Genomic DNA, 26,637 nt, shown 5'->3' with positions numbered 1-26,637 from the left:
TGTTTTAAAACCCTGAACCATGGCAAAGCTACACAAAGAACATGGTAATCTATAGATTAGTGCTCTTATTTATAGCATGGGATGAGAAGCAGAGCACTTTTATAATGCTTTCCATTTGAGTTAGCAGATCAGAAAACTATGAAAGTGATGCAGAGTATATGATGAAATTTTTTTTCCAAAATGTAGCGTACTTTAGAAAACAGCTGCTCTTCCACCAGCATAGCCACAAACTGGAATCATTTCTCTGAAACCTCTTTAAACAGGTATTGTCACTAGACTAGTGATCCAGAGACCCAGGGTAATGCTCTGGGGTTCAGGGTTCAAATCCCGCTAAGGCAGATGGCGGAATATGAATTCAATAAAAATCTGGAATTAGAAGTCTTATGATGACCATGAAACCATTGTCAATTGTTGTAAAAACCCATCTGGTTCACTAATGCCCTATAGGGAAGGAACTCTGTTGTTCTTACCTGGTCTGGCCCACATGTGACTCCAGATCCACAGCAATGTGGCTGACTCTTAAATGCCCTCTGAAATGACAATTCAGCCAAGCCACTCAGTTGTAACAAACCACTACAAAGTCACAAAAAAGGAATGAAACTGGACGGAACACCCAGCATTGATATTGACCTAGGAACCAGAAATGACAACGGCAACCTTAGCCCTGCTGACCCTGCAAAATCCTCCTTACTAACATCTGGGGGCTAGTGCCAAAATTGGGAGAGCTGTCTCACAGACTAGTCAAGCAACAGCCTGGAATAGTCATCCTCACTTTACAAATAAAGTCCCAGACACCACCATCACTATCCCTAGGTCTGTCCTGTTCTGTCCCACCGAAGAGGTGGCAGCACAGTTGGGAGGGAGTTGCCCTAGGAGTCCTCAACATCGACTCCGGACTCCATTAAATCTCACAGCATAGGAAACCTCCTGCTGATTACCATGTAATTACCACCATCCCTCAGCTGATGAATCAGTGCTCCTCCATGTCGACCACCACTTAGAGGAAGCACTGAGGGTGGCAAGGGTGTAGAATGTACTCTGGGTGGGGGGGCTTCAATGCCCACCACCAAGAGTGGCTCAGTAGCACCACTACTGACCGAGCTGGCCGAGTCCCAAAGGACATAACTGGTAGACTGGGTCTGCGGCAGATGGTGAGGGAACCAACAAAAGGGAAAAACAAAACTTGACCTCATCCTCACCAACCTATCTGCCCCCGATACATCTCTCCATGACAGTATCGGTAGGCGTGACCATTACACAGTCGTTGTGGAGACGAAGTCCCGGCTCATATTGAAGAAACCCTTCGTCATGTTCTGTGGCACTACCACCATGCTAAATGGGATACACTTCAAAGATCTAGCAACTCAAGACTGGGCATCCATGAGGCACTGAGGGCCAGCAGCAGCAGCAGAATTGTACTCAAACACAATCTCTAACATCATGGCCCAGCATATCCCCCACTCTACCACCACCATCAAGCTAAGGGATCAACCCTGGTTCAATGAAGAGTGCTGGAGGGCATGCCAGGAGCAGCACCAGTCATACCTAAAAATGAGATGTCAACCTGGTGACGCTATAACACAGGACTACTTGCATGCCAAACAGCATTAGCAGCAAGTGATAGACAGAGCTAAGTAATCCCACAATCTATGGGTCAGATCTAAGCTCTGCAGTCCTGCCAGATCCAGTCGTGAATGGTGGTGACCAATTAGCCAACTCACTGGAGGAGTGGATGATCCATTTCGGCCCCCAACAGAGGTCCCCAGTATCACGGATGCCAGTCTTCAGCCAATTTGATTCACTCCACGTGATATCAAGAAACAGCTGAAGACACTGGATGCTGAAAAGGCTATGGGCCCTGACAATATTCTGGCAATAGTGCTGAAGAACTGTGCTCCAGAACTTGCTGTGCCCCTAGTCAAGCTGTTCCAGTACAGCTACAACACTGGCATCTGCCCAGCCGTGTGGAAAATGGCCCAGGTAATTTGTCCTGTACACAAAAAGCAGGACAAATTCAACCTGGCCAATTACCGCCCAACAGTCTACTCTCCATCATCAGTAAAGTAATGGAAGGGTTCATCAACAGTGCTATCAAGCAGCACTTCCTTAGCAATAACCTGTTCACTGATGCCCAGTTTGGGTTCTGCCAGGGCCACTCAGCTTCTGAACTCATTATAGCATTGGTTCAAACATGGACAAAATAACTGAACTCCCGAGGTGAAGTGAGAGTGACTGCCCTTGACATCAAGGCCACATTTGACTGAATGAGGCATGAAGGAGTCTGAGGGAAACTGGAGTCAATGGAAATCAGGGGGAAAACTCTCCACTAGTTGGATGTCATGGCTAGCACAAACAAAGATGGTTGTTGGAGGTCAGTCATCTCAGCACCAGGACATCACTGCAGGAGTTCCTCAAGGTAGTGCCCTAGGCCCAACCATCTTCAACTGCTTCATCAATGACCTTCCTTCCATCATAAGATCAGAAATGTGGATGTTCGCTGATGATTGCACAATGTTCAGCACCATTCATGACTGCTCAGATACTGAAGCAGTCCATGTCCAAATGCAGCAAGACCTGGATAATATCCAGGCTTGGGCTGACAAGTGGCAAGTAACATTCATGCCACACAAGTGCTAGACAATGACCATCTCCAACAAGTGAGAATCCAACCATCGCCCCTTGATGTTCAATGGCATTACCATCACTGAATTCCCTACTATCAACATCCTGGGGGGTTACCATTGACCAGAAACTGAACTAGACAAACCATATAAATACTGTGGCTACATGAGCAGGTCAGAGGTTAGGAATAGTGCGAAGAGTAACTCAACTCCTGACTCCCCAAAGCCTACAGGGCACAAGTCAAGAGTGTGATGGAATACTCCCCACTTGCTTGGATGAGTGCAGCTCCTACAACACTCAAGAAGCTTGACACCATCCAAAGCAAAGTAGTCCATTTGATTGGCACCACATCCACAAACATTCACTCCCTCCATCACCAACACATAGTAGCAGCAGTGTGTAGCATCTACAAGATGCACTGCAGGAATTCACCAAGGCTCCTTCGACAGCACCTTCCAAACCCACAACCACTACCATCTAGAAGACCAAGGGCAGTAGATAGATGGGAACTCCACCACCTAGAAGTTTCCCTCCAAGTCACTCACCATCCTGACATGGAACTACATTGCCGTTCTTTCACTGTCGCTGGGTCAAGATCCTTGAACTCCCTCCCTAACAGCGCTGTGGATGTACCTACACCACATGGACTGCAGTGGTTCAAGAAGGCAGCTCACCACCACCTTCTCAAGGGCAACTAGTGATGGGTGATAAATGCTGGCCCAGCCAGCAAAGCCCACATCCCATGAATGAAATTTTTAAAAATGTAAAATCAGGGTTAACATCTGAGGCAGTTGTTCAAGTGGCATAATATTCAGAGCTGATGAAATGTCAGGTAGAAAGGTCAACTAAGGAGCTGAAACAGGTTGCACAAAAGCCAGGTCTTAAGTGTGAAAATGAATAAAAATGGAATAACTCCCAAAGAGAGATAGCTTTGTCAAGTCAGAAAATACCTGTGCTTTGTATGTGATGCCATCACACTTATAATCAAGGAGATAACTGTCCAGTGCGTAATCAAACATGCAGACAACATAATAAGCCGGGCATTTTGAAACAGTCTGTGAGGCCAATGTTCAGGGGTCAGCCTACCCATGACTCAGATAAAGTTATGGGTGTGGATGCAAATGAAAATAAATGGCAAGATTGTAACTTTAAAGGCTGATGCTAGTGTAGAAATCAACAGCACTGCATACCGTAATCTACAACAGAGTCCTCAGTTAGAGTTGTCAAGTTTAATACTACAAAGCACAGGGAGGAAGGAGAGAGGCGGGATCCAGTGGAGCAAAAGGGAAGGTCAGGGATAGGTTAAAGACAAAGGGCATGGTAATGGTAGTAGTAAAGAAACAAATTAGGTGTTATAGCGGAATAAAGGCCAGCTCTGTCTGAAAGCAAAAACATGAAAACAAGATACAAACTGGCACTTGGGGCAAACAAAATCAAAATGAAATACAGAATTCATGGTCTGAAGTTGTTGAACTCAATGTTGAGTCTAGAAGGCTGTAAAGTGCCTAATCAGAAGATGAGGTGCTGGTTCTCCAGCTTGTATTGAGCTTCACTGGAACATTGCAGTAGGCCAAGGACAGGAATGTGTGTGAGAGAACAAGATGGTGAATTGAAATGGCAAGCAACAGAAAGTCAGGGTCATGTGTGCGGACTGCGTGGAGGCATTCTGCAAAGCAGACACCCAGTTTGTATTTGGTCTCCCCAATGTAACGGAGACTGCATTGTGAGCAGGATGGAATGATCAACTACGTCAAAGGCTGCAGATAAGTCAAGAAGGACAAGGAGGGATGGCTTACCTTTATCACAGTCACATAGGATGCCATTTATGACTTTGATAAGAGCTGTTTCAACACTATGGCAGGGACAGAAACCAATTGCAGGGATTCAAACATGGAGTTCCAGGAAAGATGGTCTTGGATTTTGAACTGACAACTTATTCAAGAGCTTTGGAGAGGAAAGAGAGGTTGGAGATGGGAGTAGTTTTTGTACAGGTGGAGGGGTCGAGGATGTGTTTTTTGAGGAGGTAAACTTTTTAAAATAAATGAATCATCCCCAGTGTTGTACTGAGCTATAGAAAAAGAGAAAGTTCCAAATTTAATTTATATTCTGATATGATTAGTTGAATTTTGTTGGAATGATGGAATAATCCCAAATTAATCCCAATGTCCTGCACTCTCTTTACTTCAAATGCTTACCCATCTTTCACTTACAATTTGTGATTACAACCTGTGGCAAATAACCTTCATGCCCCTTGGCTATTGAGCAGGAAAATAGGTGGAGGAACATGAAAACTGAACTGTGTATGAAAGAGTGCAATAAGTTGCACAATTGATGTTAATGTAAGGAGAGAAGCCACAAAGTGATATCAAGTTACCTTGAGGTCTGCATGTGAACTCAGTTTCTGTTGCAGCACCTCTTAACCTTTACCAGAATTCTGTGATTAAACTGAGACAGTTTGAGGAGATGTATAAGAGAGTGAATCATCACATTCTGGAAATCTTCCACATATCATTTAGCTTCCGTATCTACTAGGGGATTTTGCATACAGACAAAACCACTTCAAAAATGGTTTGCAACCTCTATGAAATAGCAAGAGATTTTTGAATATAATGGACTTTTGGACACATTAACAAATGGCCATGAACTTGACACGGTGCTATCTATCTCTGCTCAGTAAAAAAAAGTGTGCTGAAGTGGCAAAGTTAGGGAATATCTCTTATAGAAACAGAAAATGCTGGAAAAACTCAGCAGGTCTGGCAGCATCTGTGAGAGAGAAACAGGGATAATGTTTCAAGTCCAATATGACTCTTCTTCAGAACATTAATGTCTGTATTTTGCCCTCCTGCTGCTCTCACATGTCTGATAAGTAAAATAACTGTGTAAAGAGTCTGCAACTTGAATAACAGGGCGGATTTTCTTCCAGGTGCAAAACGAAGACAAATGTGGATTAATTAAGAAAAGCCAGCATGGATTTGTTAAGAGCAAATTGCATTTAACAAACTTGCTTGAGTTTTTTGATGAAGTAAATGAGAGGGTTAATGAGGATCATGTGGTTGATGTGTGTAACTCTTTTGGAGTTAAAACAATTAAACTAAATTAACAAAATAAGGGATAAATCAAGCACAGCCCCTAATTCAGGTCAGTTGTAAAACCAAGGACAAAGTTTAAAGGAAACTTATGGACTTCCAAAACACATTTGATAAAGTGCCACATAATGGGCTTGTCAGCAAAGTTGAAGCCCAAAGGGACTGTGGCAGCATAGATACAAAGTAGTCTGACAGGAAATGGAGAAAAGCAGTGAATGGTTATTTTTTGGGCTGGAGGAAGATATAAAGTGGGATACCCAGGGGTAGCTTTTAGGGCTGTTGCTTTTCTTGATCTGTATTAATTACCTACATTTTGGTGTACTGGCCACAGTTTCAAAATATGAGGATGACAAAAACTTGGAAGCATTCTGAGTTGTGATGAGAAGAGTAGCATTCAAGAGGGCATAGATAGGCCGCTGGAATGAGCAGACAAGTGGCAGATAAAATTTAATGCAGAGAAGTGTGAAGTGATACATTTTGGTAGGAAGAATGAGGAGAGGCAATACAAAATGAAGAATACAATTCTAAATGGGGTGGAGGAGCAGAGATCCTGGGATATATGTGCACAAGTCATCGAATGTGGCAGGACTGGTTGAGAAAGCCAAATGGGATTCTAGACTTTATAAATAGAAGCATAAAGTGTTAAAGCAAGGCAGTTATGGTAAAACTGTATAAAACCCTAGTTTGGCCTTGATTGGAGTATTGTGCAGCACATCTGGACACCACATTTTAGGAAAGATGTGGAGGTATTGGAGAGGGTGTAGAAAAGATTCATAGGAGTGTTTCCAGGGATAAGGGACTTCAGTTACATGGATAGATTAGAGAAGCTGGAGTCGTTCTCTTTGGAGATTAGAAGATTCAGAGGAGTTTTGACAGAAATTTTCAAAAGCATGAGGGGTCTGGATAGAGTAGATAAGGAGAAACTGTTCCAGTTGGCAGAAAGGTCAAGTAGCAGAGGACACAGATTTAAGGTGATAAAATTCTAACATTCCATGTTTTGAGGGGGAAGTTAGAGAGTCAGTGCAAAGGGAACTGAGCAGTGCACTAACAACTGTCCCCCAACAGCATCAGCTCTTTAGAAATGCAGCTTTTAAGGGAGAAGGCTATCACTGATTAGTTCTCAAATTAACCCTGCACTAGCTTCAGTCCCTGCAGTCCAATGTGCAAAGCAAGACTGCAAGGTTATTTGCTAATGAGCTTTCCCAATGTCTTATTAGCACTAAGATATGTTGTGAAACCTTAAAGTAAAATTCAATGTATTTGTGCTAATCAGAGTGAAGTATCATGAATGTTTGATAATAAAACTTTCCATATTTTACACCTGTTGTCTGCACCTCAATTCAAACAGAACAGCCAAAAGTTGATTAAAGTCTATCTACAACGCTCCAACATTTAACTCACATTTTCTCATTCAAATTTTCTCCCTCCTGAGAACGGTCATTCATTTTAGGGCATGGTTCAATGGCAATGGCAACCCTCTGGTACCTCAACCACATGGTCATTACTCTTGTCTAAACCTGGGAGAGTGTGCATCAAAATGCTATTTAACTGTGGAGGCTATCACATCTAAAACCACACCAATCCTTCCCTTTAATAAGTTAGAGCAGCAATTTGGGGAAACTTTTTCTTCTTGGCTAGGATCCACTAAAGTTGAAGTTTTTAAAAATTTATTCATTCATGGGATGTGAGCATCACTGGCTAGGCCAGCATTTATTACCCATCCCTAATTGCCCTTGAGAAGGTGGTGATGAACTGCTTTCTTGAACCACTGAAGTCTGTGAGTTGTAGGAACACCCACAGTGCTGTAAGGAAGAGAGTTCCAGGATTTCGACCCAATGACAATCGCCTTCCAGCCCTCTGCCTGATATCAAATAACTTAGGATCCCAGAAATTGAACGGGATGTCTGCTGGTATGCTTGGTTTAGCAACATGCCCCCCAGGTACTGCATTTACCTGAGGGAAATTTGAGGGAGCCACCAACAATGTACCTGATCCTTCCTTCAGAAAAAATATGCTCTGTTGATATTATACAAATGTGAATTCTCATACACCAACCAATATCATGAATTGTCTGATTGCCAATTTGTTTTGAATTATGGGTGCTACATTTGAACACCCCTGTAGTCGTTTGAAGCTATCAAAACTTGCTTCGTATTAGAGCATCTTCGTTTCAATGCTGCATGACCGAGACCTATTCTATTGCATTCTTAAGCGTGTAACGGAGTTTATTACTTTAGTCCAAGGTGGTGATAATATCATTGCAATGGGCTCCAGTGCCTGTTTAGGTTGGGGGGAAACACAGCCAGGGATGGCTGCTCCCAATTGCTATTCAATGAGTCTGCTGGAAAATGTGGACAGCAGATGAGGACAGGATCAGTGTCAGCTGTGCACAGCTTGTTAATACCCACCCACCAAATTTCAAACCTAACGAAAGACCACTTTTGCAGGGTACTGGACATACTGTGGAACAATACCCCAGGCTGAGTTAGCCTCTTTAGAATGGAAGGGGAGAAATTTGGGAACAAAAGAGTCAAAGATAAGTGTAATGTTGAGCTTTTCATGTTGTTATGCATTCTTTTTAAACATGATAGGTGGGTTGTCTCAGGATAATTGTTGAGATAACCCACCTATTGCTTTGATTATTTTACTAAAGCTTTATTCTTTTCTCAAGACAGCAATTGTGCAACTGCAGGTAAATTGTATTTAGCTAGCAATTGGTATTTCACAATGCAGACTATTAATCTGGTTTACTGCTGTTCATAGAACCTAATCCCAATTGGGATTTGATTCTAATAAAAGAAAATCAAACACTGAACACATTTCTGCCATTGAAATTGGGCTCAGAATTTCAAATACTTCAAGATATTGTCTTTAGCAAACTCTGGGCTCAGGGCTGAGATTGAGCTATCAATTAGTCTTGAAGGCAAAAGTAGTAAGAGACCAAACATCAACCAACATATACCTAAAAAACACTACCAAATTTTAGGCAAAGTACATAATTTTTTAAAGAAAATTCAGGAGATGAGTTCCACAGTTAATACATGGAATTGTGACCCCACTCCTTTTGCACACATTTGGGATTTTGCCATAAATTAGTGAACAGTGGAAATCTTATTCCAACATTTCAAATGATAGGCTTTCTCAAAATCAAGTCTTAAATGGATTTAAATGTGCAAAGAAATACCGGTAAATCTTTTTAGATGAGCAATATCAATGTTTTCAAAGTAAGGGCCTTAAAGTTCAAGGCCTGTCACATGAGATTTACATTCAACCTGTAAAACCAATGTATAATTAAGTCTTTACTATTATTAAAATGAAGGACAGGAAAGCATAGTCTTCATTAAAACATGCCTAGTTTATTTTTAAATGAGGCACGTCTGGAACAGAACCACTATTCACTAATTCACCTCAACTAGCATACTGTCTTCACAATCTCTACTAACAAGCACAGAATATGTCTCCAGCTTTAGTTTTCTTATCTTTGTCAATTCTTGTGCTCAGATTGCTCACTTCTGTGAACACTGTAGTTGGTCTTGAATCGTACACTGAGCAGCCACTTTGCTGGTAGGAATATCCCACTCCAGCTGCTGCTTTCTTATTCAGCAAAAATAAATCTGCTTACTGAATGAGGATTTCTTTCAGTTTGCTTTTTACCTGTTTGTCTGCTGCAGTTTATAAATCCGGTCTTGTAGTCTGAAATTACTCTACCCCACATAGCGAACGGTTAAATGAGACCAAAAGTAATCCAGAATTGACCATAAAAGTACTGAATTCAGTTCCTTAATACTCCTTCGAAACAGTGTCCTACTTGAGGTCCATTTTGTAGGATTGTCTACGGATGTGAATCCTGAGGGTGAAGTAAACAGATTTTTCTAGTTTCCTGCTGCTGTAATCCTGAGGATATCATGCAGCCCCCCCCCCACCACCCCCCCCGCCCCCGAGCTGCTTCGATACACTGATACAGACAGCCTGGCGGTATTGCTAGGATGTGATCTCACTCTGAGCTGCACTGTGTTCACTGACAAATTCAATAGAGCTGAATCTCCTCCCACAAACCTCTGGGCTGCCACTTATTAGCTTAGCCTGTAAGCCTTTACGGGCTGCCAAGAGCAGAAAAAAAATCAACCAGTCTAAAAAGATTTGGAAGTTTTTTTTCACACATGGTTTCCAGTTTTATACATTGTTATACTGCTAGCAGTTAAATGTAGTAGAGGGTTTCCAGTGGGGATTGTTTCTTTATTTTGGTTGCCTGTGCCCTAAGGTCCACCTCCAGGCAGTACTTCATTTTGTCATGCACCTGCTGCATAATACATCATATTAATTTCTCCTCAGTCTGTGGACATCATTCCGAGCTCCAATGGAAAGTGCAGAGATTATGGAGGCTCCCTCTGAATTATTATGATTTGTCATATGGCTCCACTTTGTAAGAATTACTCAGATGAATTCCCCAGTTCTCCCTACTACAGAGCTAACCAACTTGGGAAGGTAAGATCACATTTTTTAACGATGTGAGCATTGGCTTTGTATTGTACAATAAGTAGTGCATTTATCAAATTACTTTTGAAAACTCACACACATGAATTCAATTGACATAATTACAAAATGAATTTGGAATTTGTCTAATGGTGCGATGTAAGAGGATAACACACAATAATCTGTTATCCATTAATTTCATTGCACATCTCACAAATATTACTCATTGTAAGGACCCTCTGTGAACAACCCTGACCAAAGTTCACCTGGGGCAAGGGAATTCTACATAAAATTTCATTTTTTATCTTTTTATTTGATGTACCTTCTCAGAGTTTCCCCTGAAATTGGCCACAGGGTTTGTACCATTTGCTAGGCATCAGTGTGGTAATTAGGCTAACTGAATAAATAAAATCAGCAAGAGAAGTATTGGAACAGAAGACGCCAAAGTTTAGAGGGATGAAGGAGCACAGACCCCAGATTACAAGGCGCTTAACAGGAGTGTTATCAAACAAGCTACCCTGCTCCACCAAAACACATGAGATATCTGTGCAGATGACCAAAAGCTGGCTGTAAGCGAGTGCTTTTAAGAATTACCTTTAAGAAGAAAAGAGAGGTGGAGAAGTTTAAGGAGGGAATTCCAGAACTTCAGCTCTTGATGGTTGTCAATGGCGAAGCAATTAAAATCAAGGATGCTCAAGAGGCCAGAATTAGAGAAGTGTAGATACCTTGGGGAATTGTAGGGCCAGAGGAAATTACAGAGATTGGTGGGGTGAGGCATGAAGGGATTTGAAATTGAGGATGAGTAATTTTAAAATTCAGGCATTGCTTAACTAGGAGCTAATGTAGGTTAGTGAACACAGGTATGAGGGCATGGCAGCAGAATTTTGAATGACCTCAAATTTACCAATGATAAACTGAGAGGCCAGATCGAAGTGTATGGGAATAGTCAAGCCTATTGAGAGGGAACAAAGGCATGGATGAGGATTTCAGCAGCAGTTGAGCTGATTCAGGTGCAGAGTTGGGCAATGTTATAGAGATGGAAATAGGCAGCCATAGTGATGGCACAAGTATGTGGTTAGAAGCTCATCTTGGGGCCGAAATGACACCAGGTTGGTGAATGCTGAGTTTCACAACCCACTGCTCTCACCTCCGAACCCCCACCCCCACAAACCCTACCTCACGATCCCCCTCCCACCATCACTTACCTGGGATCCAGCTTCCACAAATAGGAATAGGTTTTCCTTATCTATCTGTCCAGACCCCTCATGATTTTCAAGACCTCTATCAAATCTCCTGTCAACCTTCTCTTCTCCATTGAGAACAGCCCAACTTCCCCAATCAATCCATGTAACTGAAATCCTTTATCTCTAGAACCATTCTCGTAAATCTTTTCTGCACCCTCTCTGATCTCCAGAAACAAGTAAGTTGCTTAGTGCTCCTGACCCCATTGCTCCCACCCAAATATAGTCAAGCCATAAACTTGGATGTATTAATACATTCCTCCCACAAGCACCTTACAATTGAAATCTGCAATAAGATACGTGTAAATGCACTTTTTGGAGCAAAGGAGGTCGGAGCTAAGACTGCAGCTGGATGAATGAATAAAGGTGTTCAATCAACTATAATGTCTTAGGAGGTATATGATTTGGAAGAATCACTATGATACAAATATTTAAAAGGAAACTATATTAAAAGCTAAATTAGGTGTGGTCAACATTGAAGATTACTGAGGAGTGAAATAGCAGAAGCATTAACCATGATTGTGCAACATTCTTCCAAAAAGGAACTTGTACTGAAGAACTATAGGTGGCCAATCTGTTTCAAACTGGGAAAGGGTTAAGTCATGTAACTATAGAACAATTAGATGATGAAACAAAATAAAACTTCTAGGAACCATAATAAGTGATATGATTGGTGAAGAAAGATATGGGCTAATCAGGGATATGGATTTAAAAGGGGCAGGTCATGATGATCAACTTAATTGAATTACTTAAGGCAATTGCTGATCATGTAGACAAAAGTGAATGCAATGAAAGTGGTATTTATGGATGTTTAAAAAGTGCTTAATAAAGTGCCACGCAAGAAACTTGTGCAGATTAAGACACAAGGGGTGAGAAATTGTCTTCAGTAGTGCTCATTTTCTGGGTGCTACAAATGCCTTTAGCTATCCAACATAGCATCCAAGGCATACATGGACACTTTTAATGTGAAGCATGTCAGACGCCATCATGGTGAAGGCATTAGTTCCTCCCCAATTGCCATCTGCCAGAAATGTGCAAAGCAGGCAGACTATTGAATCAATCGGTGTTCAGGGAGAAGAGCCCAAGCTACTAGAAGAGGGATGAGGAGCAGTGAGAGAAACACTCTCAGCAGGAGGCCATATCTGTTCAGAGTGTTCAGAGAGCAATTTTCTTTCCTGAACCTCAGTGAAAAACAATATGTGAGATACCAGTGTTTCAGTAAGGAGATCCCCATGGAAATCTGTCAACTGTTGCAGCCACAACTGCAATCCTAGAGCACAACGAGGATGTCATTGCAAGTGGCTGTGAAAGTGACCATGGTGATGAACCTTTATGCACCTGGCTCCTTTCAGGTGGATGCAACATCTCGCAGTCTGTCATCTGCTGTTGTAGGAGTGAGGTCACTGAGGCTTTCTATTCAAAGAAACTCAATTTTGTCTCATCTCTCTTGCCAAGCAGGCAGAGCAAGCATGAGGGCTTGCTAGGATTGATGGCCTTCTGAAGGTGGAGTGCTACTGACTGCACACACACTGCTTTGTTGGTGTTGCATGTTAACTCTGCTGTGGACTGGAACAGAAAGGGATTCCACTCCCTTAATGTCCAGCTGATGTATGGCCAGAGGCAGTGCATCATGCAATCACGATGCCTTACTTCTGCTGAAATTCTGTATTTCAGGCATAATGGAAAACTAAAGGTCAGTTATTGATGATAAGAGGTACCCACTGACAAGATGGCTGATGACTCCCGAGCACAATCCATGCACGCATGAACATCAGGTATACAACAAAAGCCATGCTGTTGCAAGAAATGTGATGTGGCAGACAATTGGCATGCTGAAGCAATGATTCTGCTGCTTGGGTCATTCTGGAGGAGACCTGCAGAACTGGGCTGAGTGGGTCTTAAAATACATATTTGGTAGTATGCTGCATGCTGCACAACTCATCATCAAGAAGGACCGCACTTGCCACCAGCTATCAGATGAGAAGCTGAGATGCAGGAGCATAAGGAGGAAGAACAAGGGAGACAGCAATCTAGAAACCCCTTCCTTCACAGGTTGTGCATGAAAAAATCATTCAGGTTCAATACTAGTGATTGCAAACCCAATTTCCCATTCACAAACAGTCCTACAACTTGCCTGGAAAAACTCAGCAGGTCTGGCAGCATTGGCGGAGAAGAAAAGAGTTGACGTTTCGAGTCCCCATGACCCTTCAACAGGGTTCTGTTGAAGGGTCATGAGGACTCGAAACGTCAACTCTTTTCTTCTCTGCCGATGCTGCCAGACCTGCTGAGTTTTTCCAGGTAATTCTGTTTTTGTTTTGGATTTCCAGCATCCGCAGTTTTTGTTTTTATCCCTACAACTTGCCTCCCCTGTGTCACAATCATTACAGTGGCCACTTGGCCACAATCCCAAAATAAAAGACACCACAAAATAAACATTCCAAACCTAATTTAGAAATGAAATTATGCTATATTGCATACTAATGTAAACTAATCACACTTATACATCCCCTTAATGCCTTTTTTCTGTGCCTTTGCCTGTCATAGTGCTCCTACTGCCCCAGTAGCTGTAGCATGGCTGATGAAAGACTGCTGACTCAGATTGAGGGAGACTGCAGATGGCCTTGGAGGATGACCTCAAGCAGCTCTAGGCTTTGGACTGCATTATCTTGGCATGGGCAGCAGCAACCAGGGCTGGCTGGCTAGCAGGCAACATCGGGGGTACAGGCTGAGTGGCGGGAAGCTGCTGAGGGGAGGGCAAAAGCTATCTTCCTGAGAGAGGACAGCAGGTTCATGCCCAATGGAGAGACTGTCAGATAAAAGCAAAATACTGCGGATGCTGGAAATCTGAAACAAAAATAAAAATAGCTGGAAAAACTCAGCAGGTCTGACAGCATCTGTGGAGAGGAATACAGTTAACATTTCGAGTCCGTATGACTCTCCATCAGAACTGAGAGACTGTCAGTATCCCTGGACAACGTCTCAGCAATCTGTTGGTAGATCAATTGCTGGACTATTGTGAAAACCTGTAAGTCCCTTTGAACTCTGGTATCTGCAATGATGATGGCAGCAGTCTAAGCATGAGAGCAGTCTAAACTTGCATGGCAGCAACGAGATCTTGAATGACTTCAGAGTGAGATTGCATGAGAGCAGTTCTGATGCTGCATAGCTTCAGTTTGAGTTTCCACTGCAACACTCACACTGCTGGTGCAAGCTGCTTGTACTACAATGGAAGGGGTAACATTGGCTATGAGATGCTGCATCATGGTTGTATCCACTAGTGAACCAATGGAGCTGGCTGCTACTTCCATGCTGGAAAAGGATGGGCACTAAGCTCTGCACCAAGGACTCCTCTATGCTCTGTGACATTAAATACAGATTTTCTAGAAATGCATTTTGTTTTGTACATTCATCAGCCTTTTGCTGTAGCCTGCCTCATTGAAGTCTTCATCCAAGCCCTCTGCAGCAAAACCCATGTGTGAGTTCCCCCTCCAACAATCTGGTACCTGTGCTATTTTTGCCCCTGCCCCTGTCTGACCAATGTCTCTCTACATGTGGATCAATTTCTGTTCTATCTTCTGAGATACCCACAGTATCAATATCTGATCTGATGGCTGCAAGTATAAAATCAAGTGATGGTGCATTTTCATCATTACTGTGTTCTTGCCTAACCAAGTTGGATTTCTTGGATATCTGAAAGAAATGCACATGGATGGGGTTGTGATGTGGGGAGGGGAGAAGTAGGAGGTACAGGCTTACAACATCTGCAGCTTGTCAATAAGAAGATTGTGCAATGAGGAGGAAGTTGGATGTGAGAGAAGGATTGGGTATGAGGATACCATCATCTTTAATGGTTTCAGCCCCACCACTGGCAATAGCTTCAGCAATGGCCATTCTAATAGCCAGCTCTGTCTCCTCAATGTGGATTAGGACATACAGGAATGCCTTGCCCCTCTGGTTAGCTCCTGCTGCCTCTAGTTGTGCACCACCTTGTCCTGCAAGTGAGACAAGTATGTCAGCAAATGTCATGCAATGTATTTGGTTGGTTGAAATGATTAAATAGCTGGCAGTGTATGCAAGCTTTCAGATGTGGGTGTGAGGCTTGTAGCTGTGTTAATTGTGTGAGGTTATTGTGGAGTACGAATGTTGGGTACAAGATTTTTAGGAGAGTGCTGGGGTGTGGGGAATTGAGTAATGTCAGAGATCAAGATGCAGTTGTTAGGATTTTGCATTTAAACATGAATTCACCAACCTTGACGACATGTGTGAAGTCGTTAAATTTCTTGTAGCATTGCACCTAGGTCCGTGGGGCTAGACTCTTGGCATTGGCCTACATGGCTATCTGGTATTATTGCCATTCTACCATGTGTCTAGAAAGTCTCCTGGCTCCGTCTGACTACAGACTTCACTCCTTTTGACCTCCTCCACCAAGACCTCCAATGCAGCATTGGAAAGCCTGGGTGGCTGCATGTTCATCCAATTGTCTGCCTTTTCCAGGCCAGAATCAGTCCCCACTGGATTTCCAGTACCTGCTGTAGCCACATACAGCTCCCCTATAAGAAATGCAGGCTAGCTTTAAGTAATACTAGTAAGTGTCAATTTTGGTCCCCCTGCAGATATGTGCTGCCAATGAATAGTGCATTTATTGCTGACTATATACATGGAATCATATAAATGGACAATCAGCATGAAGGTGGCACTCTGCCTGTATTACATCCAATAAGTGTGGGTTAACTGTGCATCGTGATCTCCAGATCTAGTTTTAGGGCCTATCCAATTTAGCCCCCAAAGTTTTGAAGGCATACTGGTAATGTGAATAGAGCAGTGGCTAAAGGATACAGAAAATAAAAGCAAGTTATATAGCTAAAGATGTTCCCTAGGGTTTGTATTAGAACCTCTCATGTTCTCTATTCACAGAAATGATTTGGCATGGAGAGGAACTAATATCAGCTTTTGCTAACAACACTGATTCAGAAGACACAGTACACTGTGGAGGACAATACAGGAGACTGCAGAGGACATGCATTAGGTACAGCAAGCTGATAAATCTAGCTCAATGTAGCTAAGTGTTAAATTGTATATTTTGGGGAAAAAGACATTCAAGACATAACCTAAGCAGTAAATTATAAGCAAAGCAAGCTCTAGGCCAGAATTTTCCAGCACCATCCCCGCCAACCCCCCCAACCGCCACTCTCGGGGTGGGGGGGGAGGTGTTGGGCGGGGTGGGCGCAGCAAGCTATTGAAATCTCCATTCACATCGATGGGACCGGAAGTTCCTGCCGGCTTGAGCGACTGGAAAATTCCGGTCCTTGTGTTCGGATGGGCAGTTAAGTTAGATTAGGAATGTTGGTGGTAAAAATTTAAAAGAGTAAATGGTATTCTGGAGGTTTTATAGGGTGAAATTGAATACAAATGCAAGGAGGTAATGATGCATCTGCACGATCTGGGAGGCCAAAGGCCGGGATACCGTGCAGAAGCAAAGTACTGTGGATGCTGGAAATCTGCAATAAAAACTGATAAATGCTAGAAATATTCAGCAGGTTGGTAGTGTCTGTGGAGAGAGAAACAACATTAACTCTGCCAAAAGGTCATTGACCCAAAAGGTTAACTAGCTTCTCTCTCCACAGATGCTGCCAGACCTGCTGAGTAGTTCCATCATTTTCAGTTTTGATTTGGGATACTTTACATTGCTTTGGTTGTGTATTACAAGAAGGATGCACAATGTAGTTTCACTAGTATGCTACTAGGCATGAGAAGATGTAATTAAAATATACACAAGATGACAAATTATTACATACTTGGGTATGACTCATCTTAAATCACTCCCTCTTTTTACATCTAGTTATTTCTAATATGATTCCAGGTTTTTGCCTCCACCATTATGTTCGCAAGATTATTCCAAGTGTTGATCTGCAAGATGACCTTCCTGATATTGGTCAAAAAGTTAACATTTACTAGTTTAGTAGTACCTATAGTCCTAATCTCACATTTAAAATAATATTCCAGTTAAAATTTGCCATACTATTTGCTATCTTGTATTCCTCTATAAGATCACCTCTCAAATGTCTCTTTCTCAGGCTGAAAAACTCAAGTCGCTCCAGTCTTTTCTCGGAACTCAGACCCCTGACCCCAGGGACCCTCATGATTGACACCAATCATTAATGGCCTTGATATTTCCTAGCTCTTGGCTCTCTGAATCAAGGAATAAACTCTTCCAATTATCTTTATCAGCATCTTTAAACAGCTCCTGGAAAATCCCAGGATTACTATAATGAAAAATGAGCATTTAAGTTCCAAAGGCATAGCTGATGGAAGCAGAGGAGAAAAAGGATGGCCCATCAGGAAAATACACCTTGTGCTGTGGTACCAAGCCATACAGACTAAAAGGTCCCACCATTGATTCTTGGAGAGAGAGAGGTATTTTAACTGGGAGAGGGTTTTAAGCGGATGGGATTAGGAGTAATGTTATTGGTAAAACCCTCTCCTGGGTGGCATCAATTTGGGATGTGTTCTCTTTTAATTTTGGGGCCTCTTTTACATCCCACCGACCAGCTGCCTACCCAAAGTGTAAAGAGATAGCTGGCGGGCTATAAGCCGGCAAAGATCAGTTAGTCCAGAGGTCACCCACTGGTACTCAGGTAAAGTTGTGGGTGATTTTCAGAAGATTGATGAAGATGGGAAGGCCTGGAGCCTGGGCAGCAAAGGCCAAGGCTTTCTGTGCACTCCTGCTCTTCCAGACCCGACAGAGACACATTTAAAACTTGCCTTTTAGAGCCTGTGCTTTTTCCTTGCTAGGTTTTACTGAGTGGGTGTTAGCAGCAGACATCTCATCATAGGATGAGAGAGGGAGGCAGTGGTGTAGTGGTATTGTCACTGGACTGGTATCCCAACACCCAGGGTAATGCTCTGGGGACCTGGGTTCAAATTGCACCATTTCCCAACCATGGCAGATGGTGGAATTTGAATTCAAATAAAACAAAAATCTGAAATTAAAAGTCTAAAGATGGCCATGAAACTACTGTCGATTGTTGTAAAAATTAATCTGGTCCCCTAATGTCCTTTAGGGAAGGAAATCTATCATCCTAACCTGGTCTGGCCTACATGTGATCCAGACCCACAGCAATGTGGTTGACTCTTAAAATGCCCTCTGAACAAGGGCAATTAGGTATGGGCAATAAATGCTGACCTAGCGAGCAATGCCCACATCCCATGAACAAATAAAAAAAAAAGGACCTGTGTGAGATCAAAGGACTGCGATTTCCATTCATTAATGAGGTTCCTACTGGAATAGGGCAGACACTTCAGCCATCTGAAATAAGGACTCATTTAAAGCAGAAGTGGGCACAGTTGAATTACTAGTTATGGGTAAGTCTATTTTTACTGAATTGCTGCCCTGTACCCACCAGATAGGGTGAGATAATCATACCATCCCCTCCTCTCCACCCACCCAATTACCACCCCTCGCTGTGTTGCTTTTGGTTTGAATTCAGCTGGGTAACAGTTTGAGATCCCATTAGCCTCAGTGGCATGGAGCTAAGGAGGAAAAAAATCATCCAGTGTTCCCTCCCGATTGTTAGTTGTTGAAAACTGCATGTGTGAGAATAGCATGGATGGGTGATGACAGGGTTAGTATTGGTGGTGAGCTTCACACATAAATAAATGTCCAATGGGTGAGGTACTGGTAGGCTACTGTCATCTATAGAACCATATTATAACAATGGTCACTTAACATAGGACTATTGAGTCCTGAGGATGTGGTACAAGTTTCTCAATAGTCAATGCCCTTTGACTAAATGATTACGACACTTGAAATGAAACTGCAACCAATTTAACATTGGTCTGGAATTTCCTTGCAATTTTCAACATGAGGGTTGCATTTCACCAGTGAGGAACTTCACAGGTAACTGACCTACCTCAGTTTTACATTGGAGTCTCACTACACAACAATTTCCCATTCATTTGCTCCACTCTAGAGTTCCATTCACTGAAATCTTAAACTCATTAACATAGCTCCAACCCCATGCAAAAGACCAGAGAACACTGATTCCCTGTGTTATCTTCTCTGTCCAAATATTCAAGGGCAGCGTTTCTCCAGCTAACCCAAAATGGTCGTAACTGAGGAGATTCGGCCTAGGTATAGGTTCCAAAATATATTGCTGGAGTTTGGTTGTGATTTTCTAGTCAATTTTTTAAAAAAAATTCACTGTATCTGTACCATATTTCCAAATCTTTCAAAGCTTTATTAGATATCAGAATCTGTAGCATAAAGAGTGAAAAGCTTCCATAATAACAGTTTCTTAAACATACAACAGGTCTCAAACTATTTTTCATATCATCAATAAGATAAAGAAAGATGTAAAGGGAAAAAAAGGCATCTGCTTCTTCAGGCCCATAATAGTTTCACTGAACTTGTATTGCTTTACACATCAGGTTTTATGTTCCAGTGTGTGCTAATGAGGTGTGCAGGAAATTTTGGCCTAAGATGCCAAAGGCAAGGTTGGCTAAACATTGGTGTAGATTTCAGTGTAATACCTGTGTAAGTCAGATCAAGGCTTTTAAAGCATAAAACCACAATTACCGAATGATTCACTTACAGACACTAAGTTCCACAGTCAGAATCAAATCAGATGACCTACTGCGTCTTTCTCACCATTTCATAATATAGTATTACAGGCGCTTGCTCTTCAGTGTCCATGTACAAATTGCAAAAAAAAAACTCCAGCTGTCCCTTTCCTTCAAAACAAACTACTGCTCAAAGTGCAAGGTTTGCTAATGACCCTATGTACTGCTTCTTCGGCATAAACAGATGCTAAGAGAACTGGCTTAGCACTGAACAGCTGCTTCCTTTAACATTGTTTAGTCCTGTGTTTTCAGCCAGGACCATAACAAATTCTTTTTGTGAAAGATGAAGTGTAACAGGCAACCCCAGAAGAAGCTGCCTCTTTCGACCTCTGATGGTCTTTGCTAAGTCAGCTAATCTCAGATAAGGGATGCCACAATTAGCTTCAGAACCCCAGGTTAAAAAAGGAGAAAAATATCTAGGGTACCTGCACCTAATATTATAAAGTAATGTCTATTGTCAATATAAATATTGATTGCTGGGTACAGGTAGGACTAGGATCAGCTGTGATGATCTCCGTAGCTGAATAATCTGTAAACCCTTGGGAGGATTCTCCTCTTTGGGTAAGAGCTGTAACAGGATAGAACTTTGACCTTCCCATCATACCTGCTGCATACCCACCTGATTTTCCCAGTAAGAGTGTATTACATGTGCATGATAGAATCCCATGTGGATTCCTGCCATCATGAGACAGAATATCTTCACCAGGGCAAACACAGAGAATCCTGGCAATGTTGGAATTCCAGAATATCGTAAAAGGGACAGAAACACACCAAGTGTTACAAAAAAAGAGATATCGCCTAGCCAAGCTGTTCCATAAAAAACTACAACACTGCAATCTACCTGGCAACGTGAAATATTTCCCAGGTATGTCCTGTATACAAAAGGTAGGACAAATTCAACCCGGCCAATTACTGCCCCCTCAATCTACTCTCAATTGTGAATAAAGTGACAGAAGGGGTCATCAACAGTGCTATCAAGTGGCACTTGCTTAACAATAACCTCAGTTTGGGTTCCAGCAGGGTCACTCAGCTTCTGACCTCATTGCAGCCTTGGTTCAAACATGGGCAAAAGAGCTGAACTCCAGAGGTGAGGTGGCAGTGACTGCTCTTGACCTCAAGGCAGCATTTGACTGAATGTAACATCAAGGAGCCCTAGCAAAACTGGATCCAATGGGAATCAGGGGGAAAACTCTCTGCTGGTTGGAGTCATACCTAGCACAAAGGAAGGTGGCTGCGGTGGTTGGAGGTCAATCATCCTCAGTTGCTTCATCAATGACCTACCTTCCATCACAAGGTCAGAAGTGGGGATGTTCGCTGATGATTACACAATGTTCAGTGCCATTTAGGATTCCTCAGATACTGAAGTCCATGTCCAAATGCAGCATGGGCAACTTCCAGGCTTGGGCTGACAAGTGGCAAGTAACATTCACACCATCAAGGGCCAGATAATGACCGTCTCCAACAAAGGAGAATCTAATCATTGCCCATTGACATTACCAGTGCTAAATCCCCCACTGTCAACATCCTGGGGGTTACCATTGACCAGAAACCAAACTGGACTAGCTCTATAAACACTGGCTATAAGAGCAGGGCAGAGGCTAGGAATCCTGCGGTGAGTAACTCACCTCCTGACTCCCCAAAGCCTGTCCACCATCTATAAGGCACAAGTGAGGAATGTGATGGAATACTCTCCACTTGCCTGGATGAGTGCAGCTCCAACAACACTCAAGAAGCTTGACACCATCCAGGACAAAGCAGCTAGCTTGATTGGCACCCTGTCTACAGTGTGACCATTGACAAGGTGCACTGCAGGAACTCACCAAGCCTCCTTAGACAGCACCTTCCAAAACCACAACCACTACCATTTAGAAGGACAAGGGCAGGAGATGCATGGGAACACCAATACCTGGAAGTCCTCCTCCAAACCACTCACCATCCTGACTTGGAAATATATCACTATTCCTTCACTGTCACTGGGTCAAAATCCTGGAACTCCCTCTCTAACAGCACCATAGGTATACTTACATGACATGGACTGCAGCACTTCAAGAAGCCAGCTCACCACCACCCTCTCAAGGGCAATTAGGGATGGGTAATAAATGCTGGCCTAACCAGCAACACCCACATCCCATGAATAAATATTTTTTAAAAATCCAACTGAAGACCTCAGCCAAGACTAGAGTCTTCCACAGGAAAGTGACTATTACAAGGCCTCTTCTTCCATAGGGGTGCCTCAGAACCATTCCTTCTGGGGTCCATCATCAGTTAGGAGCCCAAGGAAATGATGGTAACAGAGGAAGAAAGAAGGAACAGCTGCTGGAGATCTTGCCCTTACTCCTCCATCATTTGCAAGCAGCAGGTGGGCAAGAGCCTGGCAGCATCAGATGTGGGAAAAGGTAAAAAGATAACAATAAGCATTAGCACCCTATTGTTCCACCATTTCTGATGGACTTACTAACAAAATCAAGCTCACCTGTACAGGAAAGTCCAGTCAATGTGTATGAATAATGGTTACTGCCAGGCCCTGCCATGTGCTGTCTACTATGGAACCATGCTGCAGTGAGAAATGCTTTCAGGGGTGGACATGAGCAGAGAACATTTGTGCATTAAACCATACAGCCCTGTGTGAGATTATGTAAATATAAATGAAAGCCACAAAGGGAAACAATATTTCAAACACTAATCAATTCAAATGATGTATTTTAGGAAGCATTGTTTCAATTTTATTCAAAGCCATTATATTATAAGATGTGTTGGCATGATGGGAACTTGCCCTAGAAGGCAACATGAGAACATAAGAACAAGAGAAGAAATAGGAGCAAGAGTAAGTCATACGGCTCCTCAAGCTTGCTTCACAAGAGCTGTTAAATGTCAAAGAAGGGATGTTGCTGCTACAACTATTCTTAGTAAGATATACATTAGTAGCCATTCAGGGAAATCCCACACCAAAGCTTCTTGGATAAAGTGTTGCTAATGTCACAGCACCACAACCTAACACCGTTTACAACTATATTATTTGTCTAATGTTTGGAATTTTAATCATTTCAGGTGGAATTTCCACCTGGATTCTCCCAACCTCCCACTTGTCACTTTGAATATTGGCAGAATCCTGGCAGAAAATGTTTAGCCATTGTGATTAGATTCTATGAGACCTTTTGCTGACTCATTTATGTCTGCTAATCATAAATCTAAATCCTGAGTTCAGGAAAAATGGAACTTGTACTGGCCTAAGAAACAGGCTTATCTAAGCCAACAGCTCAGGGGCAGACTGCAGGCCTCATTTTGCAGTGGACCCCTCCCCCTAGTTTGTATAGGCTACATTTAGATATTTTTCTTTCCCGATCTAACAGGACCAACTCTCTGACATAGGTGAATTTCTACAGCAACAGTAGATAGGTAAAATTATATGGTAAAATGGGCTGTCATTGTTTGTTGCTGTGAAGTGAAACTTTGAGGCTTTGACTTGTTCTGTTTTCCAGCTTTAAATTGATGCCAATCCCTTAAGTAAAGCACAGTTGCAAATGTCTGCTGTTCCACCTTAGTTATTAGCAACTTCCTTTGCTTGAGGCACTTCCTGTGACAAGAGTTCTGACTGGAGATGCTCAGTTTTTATGGTGTCATTTCTGCATTATGCTACTTAGACAGGAAATTCACCCCATACGTGACGCAGTAATATCTGCTTTCTTGTCCAAATAATCTTCCTCTTCCTCTGATATGTTTTATATTTCTGGTGGAAGTTGAGTTTAATATTTCTTGACATTAAATATTTAACAAATTCTTATTTGCAAATAACTTCCTGGCCTAAAAGTTGAGCTTCCTTATATTTATAAAATGTAAAAAGGTAAATATTGTAGTGATGTACAACATTTTTCCTGTTAGTTATTAACTGAAGTGAAAAAGATGGTTTTCAAAGTTTACATGTAAAGTTTAAATAGTTAAATGTAAAGAGCTATGATGAAGTGAAACGCTTTTACACAGTGAGTTATGATAATCTGGAATGCAATGCCTGAAAGAATGGTGAAAGCAGACTCAGTAATAACTTCTAAAATGGAATTGGATAAGTGCTTGAAAAGGAAAAAAGTTGCAAGGCTGTGGAATAAAAGCAGGTCGGTGGGACTAATTATTTCAAAGAGTCTACACAAACATGCCAAGTCAAATGGCCTCCTTATATATTGCATCATCCAATGGACGGAATCTTGTGGCGGCTGCCAGTTAGAGAGCTGGCAAAGTCTCCACGTTGCCTCTTTCAGGGAAGATCTGTCACGTCTTGTTCCACAGGCATTTGACAGGCCAGCAGCAAGTCTCCCCCGGGATCAAGCACCCCGGGGTGAGAGTCCCACCCGCCAGTGATTGTCTGGCAGCTCTACTAAACAGCAGTGCAACTAGGCAGGTGCTTCTTGCTACTATTGGTTTAACACCCACTTGAGGCCTAGGATTGCCGCTGGATCCCAGGCCACAGGTGACCGATAGCAGGTGGGGGTGGGGGCAGTGGTGTCAGCAGGCTTCCCCTTTCCTGATGCCAGGGACCCTTCCCCGCCTACCTCCTATTCCCACCATCCCCTGCCCAACCCCCAGCATCCCATCAACCTAAAAGCAACCCCAACAGGATTTGCTTGTTGCATTCTTCATTTGGAAAGCCCCCACCCACTGCTGGGTTTACCAGTGGTGGTGGGATGAGGCCCTTACCTGGGCATTCATTGTCCATTTAAGGGCCTCAATTGGTGGCAGGGCAGGAAGTCCATCCACAGGTCCCTACCCACCACCACCAAACTCATTACGGGGTATGGCACAAGATTCTGCCCAATGTTTCTATGAATTTTAGAGCATACTGTCTGCATATAGAGCATAACCATATAGAGTATCTTAAGGAAATGAAGAAAAGGAAGACATCTATATTACAACTGATCACTTCTCTCAAAAGTGTTTCAACGCATTCCATGTACAATGAAATACTTTGTAGTACAGTGACTATTCCAAAGCAAGTTTCCCAATGTTGTAAAGACTGCCTTACCCTTTGAGATTTTTATTTTTTATTATTAGACTGCATTGCTTAAATAAGATAGAGAAGCACAACAAGTTTATGATTTTTTTTGGATTTTTAAAGTGACAATAAATTGAAAACCTCCTCTAATTAATAATGTATGTATTTATCAAAAAGTATCAATGTGCAAAACTGACAATTTACATTAAACTATTTGTGTAAAGTTTATGGGAGAATATTTATTTTTCTGCAAACTATATGTGTTATTTGGAACTTGGGGTATAATTGTCACAGTCTGTAGGTCACACTGTGATTAAAATTATAATTGAAGGCTATTAGAAGCTGCGATTACAAAGTAGAATGAAATTTATTAAATAGTTTGTTAAGCTTATTGCAACTTTATTGATCCATACATCTTTGCCACTGGATAGTATACTAACCAATTTGTGTAAAATATTTTTACAAATTTGAATGTTATTAACAATAGATGGCATCTCCTGAACAACTATAAAGAAGGCCGTAACACTGACCAGCAACTTTGCTTTTCAAGTTTCTTAATGTACAGGAATTTCTCTTTCTAAAAGAAGTATTCAAGATGCATGATGCTGGCACTGGAGTGAAAACTGTTTTCTTTCTTTGTCAAAGGGTCATTGACCTGAAATATTAATCCCTATCTTCCTCTTGCTGCAGATGTTGCCAGGCCTGCTAAATGCTTCCAGCATTTTCGATTTTCCTTGTAGATTTTCAGTATCTGCAATCTTTTGTGTTTCTGTTTCATTGTTTAAGTAATGGCCAATTCTCTTCCAGGAATGTCTATCTTGAAGAAGTTTTCCTCTTCTTCTGGTTTCTGACAAAGGGTCCTGGACCTAAAAGGTTAATCCTGAGGGTCCCCTCTTCACAGATACTGCCCAACCAGCTTCAGCCGTTTTCATTACCGCTTCTTTGTGCTGTGGGTACCATATATTTCCCAGAACATCTGAGATTCCTGGATGTATTGCTCACATTGCATTTGTTTTTTGAGCTTTATAATGGATAGGGATTTCTCTTTCTAAAATACCTTATGATGTATGATGCTGGCGTTAGAGTGAAAACTGTTCCCTTTGAACTGACAAAGGGTCATTGACCTGAAATGTTAACCCTAGCTTCCTCTCTCTCCATATGTACACATTAAAATAATTGTTTTCATGGCAAAGTTAATGACGCGTCTTCTTCTTTGCTTTGGGTAGGATGAAGTGTTGTGTTATGAGTTAGATGTGTTTTATGTACTGGTGTCACTGAGCTCTTTTTTAGTTGTGTGTGACATCCCCGGAGGCAGGATTTGTGTCATTATTGTTGGCTTTTGAGTGAGCCATTATGAAAGTTTAAAAAAATAACCTGCTGTTTGGAAATCCTGCGATAGAAATATTCTCACCAAAATAATTATGAACATTGCAAGCTCAAGGCATGCAAAGATAATATAGTTTACAATATTGTAATTTTTATTTCCCAACAAATGAAAATAAGATTAGAAACATGTTCTTCCCTTGAGAAACGCTGCCCCTTAAAGAAATCTAAAAGGAAAAGGTGTTGCATTTTATAAAGTAGCTTTCATCTCTAAAGGATATCTAATGCATTA

At 42.1% G+C, this 26,637-nt stretch overlaps 1 protein-coding gene across 2 annotated transcripts in view; it reads right to left on the bottom strand.

The window, feature by feature from the left end:
• The window catches only part of cep85l (centrosomal protein 85, like), a 383,155-nt gene that overhangs the window by 339,245 nt on the left and 17,273 nt on the right, over positions 1 to 26,637 (bottom strand). The window contains exon 1 of one of the 2 annotated variants that reach the window (XM_041187500.1): positions 9,363 to 9,552. The exons of the other annotated variant lie outside the window; for it this stretch is intronic. Coding sequence (XP_041043434.1) covers positions 9,363 to 9,423 — 61 coding nt within the window. The 5' untranslated portion in view covers positions 9,424 to 9,552. Of the gene's footprint in view, positions 1 to 9,362; positions 9,553 to 26,637 lie in introns of those variants that run through there. 2 annotated transcript variants of the gene reach the window in all.

Source organism: Carcharodon carcharias, chromosome 5 (assembly GCF_017639515.1).
Source record: "Carcharodon carcharias isolate sCarCar2 chromosome 5, sCarCar2.pri, whole genome shotgun sequence".
Lineage (NCBI taxonomy): Eukaryota > Metazoa > Chordata > Chondrichthyes > Lamniformes > Lamnidae > Carcharodon > Carcharodon carcharias.
This window is presented reverse-complemented; position numbering and strand designations above follow the sequence as displayed.